This window comes from Chrysochloris asiatica, unplaced genomic scaffold (assembly GCF_000296735.1).
Source record: "Chrysochloris asiatica unplaced genomic scaffold, ChrAsi1.0 scaffold00333, whole genome shotgun sequence".
Lineage (NCBI taxonomy): Eukaryota > Metazoa > Chordata > Mammalia > Afrosoricida > Chrysochloridae > Chrysochloris > Chrysochloris asiatica.
In genome coordinates this window covers 2741773-2746089 of record NW_006408851.1, presented here as the reverse complement: position 1 = coordinate 2746089, position 4317 = coordinate 2741773, and the positions used below count along the sequence as shown (strand labels likewise).

The window sequence follows — 4317 nt, the reverse complement described above, 5'->3', positions numbered from 1 at the left end:
CTCTGTTGAAACCTAGTCAGCAACATTGCAACACATAAGCCTACTCAGACATTCAAGAGGTGCATTGGCTGGGAATCAAGTCTGGGGCTCAAGCATGGGAGACAAGAATTCTACCACTAAGCCACCAAAGGCCCTACAAGTGTAGGCTCAGTGTCATTTGAGAGCCTTAACATAGGTGGTCTGACTACAGAGCACCCAGGAAATGTTTGTCTGATTGAGGGTATGTAGAAAGTGTGTGCTTCCCTTTTGAGACATCAGTCCCACATGTCCTCAATAGTGAGCACCAGATTTGGAGTTAAACAGGGTCTGAAATCCTGGAGTTGTTTCACTTGTTACGTGGGTAATGTTAGACGAATTGCTTAATCTCTCAGAGATTCTTCATTTTTCTATAAATTTGGGATAATATCTACTTTTCAGTGTTGCACAACTTTGTGAATTTATTTGTTGTTTTTATTAAATGCTTTTGAGCCCGTTCTGACTCATAGTAACCTGTATAGTTTCTGAGGCTATAAACCTTTGCAGAAGCAGAAAGCCTCATCTTTCTCCCATGGAGTGACTAGTGGGCTCAAAGCACCGACCTTGTGGTTCACAGTCTAGTGCTCATCCTACAGAGCCATCACAATTCCTATGAACCTACTAAAAACCATTAAACTATGCATCTTAAAGGATTAATTTTACGGTATATAACTGACATCTCAAAAAAGAGACTGATCAAACATTCAAAATATCAGAATAGTGGTTATGTCTTATGGGAATCGGTGGTAAATAGAAGCGATGAGGAAGAGGCATATAGGAGATGCTAAGACATTTGTAACATTTGCTCAGTTCCTTAACCTGCCCAATGGGCATATGAGATGTTGATTTTATTATTCTTTAAACTGCAGAGATTGTCTTTACTCACACATTTGCTTAAATACATAACAAAATTGTTGTTAAATACTTTAATATCTTATATGGGGAAACAAATGAAAGGAAAAGTAGGAAGAACAAACGCAGAAATTTCTGACAAACACAAAATGATAATAGACCCAGTGAATGGGAGATTCTCATGCCTTAAACCCCCAGGGCACTTCCTGCCAACTGTACCACCTTCTTACTTGTGGGCACCCCTGCTCCCTAAATGTTCTTCCTGATGTCTTTGAAGAGAAGAGAAACCCTAGTCCTTGCCTCTCACTGCCAGAATAGCTGCAGCCTCCATGCTGACCTCTGAGCTGCCTCTGTCCCCCAATACTTCCCTCTTCCATAGAGAAAAAAATCTAGTTACCTCTTCTATACATCCACCCAAATTGGTCCTTCACCTTACAGAGCTTTTTCTCTCATTTACCCAGTACCTTGCTACCACTGAGCCATTAGATTTTGTAGTCTTTTGATATCGTTCTTATGAAATTCTCCCCTCCTACCTACAAGCTTCCCATGGCAGTGACAGAAACTGTGAAACAATTCTTCCAACCAGGACATCTGGTTCAGCAAACAAGCTGATAATGAGCCCAGGACAATAGAGCTGATCTCTCTGTGAGAGAGGATGCTTGACACAAAAGAAAATCTAGAATAGGTAGAATGTTCTGTCTCTGATAAATTTCCTTGCAAATAAAGAATTACAAAACAGGATGTAACTACTTCTACAAAATTCATCCCTACCAAGAGAAAATTCTTGACTCTGTAGTCAGAACCAACTCAATGGCACTTAACAACAACCATCACAACAACAATAGAGTAACATGGACTCCTGGTGTGGTGCTACAGGATAAAACACTCAACTCCAAAGTCAGTTTGAACTTCAAGGTTAGCGATTCAAACTCACCAGCCACTCCTCAGAAACCCTATACAGGGTCACTATGAGTTGGACCCAATGAGACAGCACTTAAGAACAAAAACATAGAGTAACTTATAAACATAAATTTCTCCAACAAATAAATAAAGGACCATACAACACTTGGAGTCCTGGTATGATACTATAGGATAACCATGGGACTGCTAACCCGAAGGTTGGTGGTTCAAATCCACCAGACACTTCTCGGAAACTCTAGGGTCACTGTGAGTCAAAACCACCTCGACAGCATGTAACAGCAATACAACACTTACACAGGTCTCAGAACACAAAACCAAACCAAAACTTATTGCTGTCAAGAATATTCAGAGTCATGGTAACCCTACATAGTGACATTTAATAAATGTGTACTGAATGAATAAATGAATCAGTTAATGAATCCAAATGTTGGCCTCCTTTATCCTCGCTCAGAAAGTGAGAGGTTATCAGAGACATCCAACTCTTTCTCAACACATTCTTGGTGAGTTCTTATAAAACAAGATGGAATACACTTGACTGACCACTCTCCTCCCTCTCTAGGGTCTGAAAGAACAGACCATGGTCAACCAGAGCTCCCCAGTGGGTTTTCTCCTTCTGGGCTTCTCTGAACACCCAGGACTTGAAAAGATTCTCTTCGTGGTTGTCTTGACTTCCTACTTCCTGACCCTGGTGGGCAACACACTCATCATCCTGCTGTCTGTGCTAGACCCCAGGCTCCACTCTCCAATGTACTTTTTTCTCTCCAACCTCTCTTTTCTGGATCTCTGCTTCACCACAAGTTGTGTCCCCCAGATGCTGTTCAACCTCTGGGGCCCAAAGAAGACCATCAGCTTCCTTGGTTGCTCTGTCCAGCTCTTCATCTTCTTATCTCTGGGGACCACTGAGTGCATCCTCCTGACAATGATGGCCTTTGACCGCTATGTGGCTGTCTGCAAACCCCTCCACTACGCCACCATCATCCACCCCCGCCTGTGCCGGGAGCTGGCAGCTGTGGCCTGGGTCATTGGGCTGGTGGAGTCAGTGGTCCAGACGCCGTCCACCCTCCGCCTGCCCTTCTGCCCACACCGGCAGGTGGATGATTTTGTGTGTGAGGTCCCAGCTCTAATACGACTCTCCTGTGGGGACACCACCTACAATGAGATTCAGATGGCCATTGCCAGTGTCCTCATCTTGGTTGTGCCCCTCACTCTCATCCTTGTCTCCTACAGTGCCATTGCCCGGGCAGTGCTAAGAATCAACTCTGCCAAAGGGAGGAGGAAGGCTTTGGGGACCTGCTCTTCCCATCTCATTGTGGTCACCCTCTTCTACAGCTCAGTCATTGCTGTCTACCTCCAGCCCAAAAATCCCTATGCCCGAGAGAGGGGCAAGTTCTTTGGTCTCTTCTACGCAGTGGGCACTCCTTCACTTAACCCTCTCATATACACCTTGAGGAACAAGGAGGTAAAGAGGGCATTCATGAGGTTGTTGGGGAAGGATGTGGACTCCAGACAAAGATGAGGGTTTGCTGCTAAATGTGCTTTAAAACTGAGATCTTTTATGTATTTATCAGTAAGTTGGCTTTCTCCCCCACTGCCTTCTGCACCCTTATCATGTCCCAGCAAAAGGTGACTGTGCGTGTGCGAGTATCTGAGTGTGCATGCGTGTATGATGCATGTATGCATATGCATGTGTGTATGATGCATGTGCATATGCATGTGCGTGTGTGTGTAAGAGACAGAAATTAAAGACTAGGATAATGAAAGGAAGGTTTTTTGTTTTGTTTTGTTTGTTTGCTAACTACCATCAAGAAGTATAGTGCTGTATGATCAGCACTGGGTTGCTAACCACAAGGTTGGCAATTCAAACCCACCAGCTGCTCTTCAGAAACCCTATACAGGGTCCCTATGAGTTGGAAGTTAACAACAGTAACAACAATTAAGAAGTCAGCCCCAACTTACGCCAACCCCATGCATAATGGGATAAGATTGTTGTGACCCACAGTGTTTTCATCGGCTAGTTTTGTGGCCTTTCTTCCTACTCTGCTGAAACCTGCTCTGCTTGACAGCAACAGGCAAGCTTCTGTCCCCAGACAAATAGTTATGCATGAGGAGCAACGACCAGAAGTCAAACCCCAGTTTCCTGTATGCACAGCAAAACGTCTACCAAAAAAACCACTAAGTACATCATTGGATCAAATTTGATATTTTCTCTTCATAACGATCTTTACCTCCATGATTGTGCCTCTCATTTTGTCATCTCCATGTCTAAGTCCCTTGTGATATTATCTCTATTTCTTTGTCTCCATTTCTAATCCCTGCCATATTTTCTTTGTATCTTTCTCAGATCTGTTTCTACCTCCTTTTATGTCTCCTATTTGGCATTCTTGTTCTATTTTAACCCCTTAAGGAATTCTGGTATGGCTTGTGGGCTATAATGGGTGCTGGACTGCAAAGCCATTTGAACTGCAAGGTTGGCGGTTCAATCTTACCAGCAGCTTCTCAGAAACCCTATGCAGGGTTGCTATGGGTCAG

At 43.7% G+C, this 4317-nt stretch overlaps 1 protein-coding gene across 1 annotated transcript; it reads left to right on the top strand.

The window, feature by feature from the left end:
- The first annotated feature begins 2338 nt into the window (after positions 1–2338).
- Positions 2339–3378, top strand: LOC102810705 (olfactory receptor 2H2-like). The gene has a single exon (XM_006875655.1). The coding sequence runs from the start codon at positions 2366–2368 to the stop codon at positions 3302–3304; it is 939 nt and encodes a 312-aa protein (XP_006875717.1). The 5' UTR covers positions 2339–2365; the 3' UTR covers positions 3305–3378.
- Positions 3379–4317: the final 939 nt, after the last annotated feature.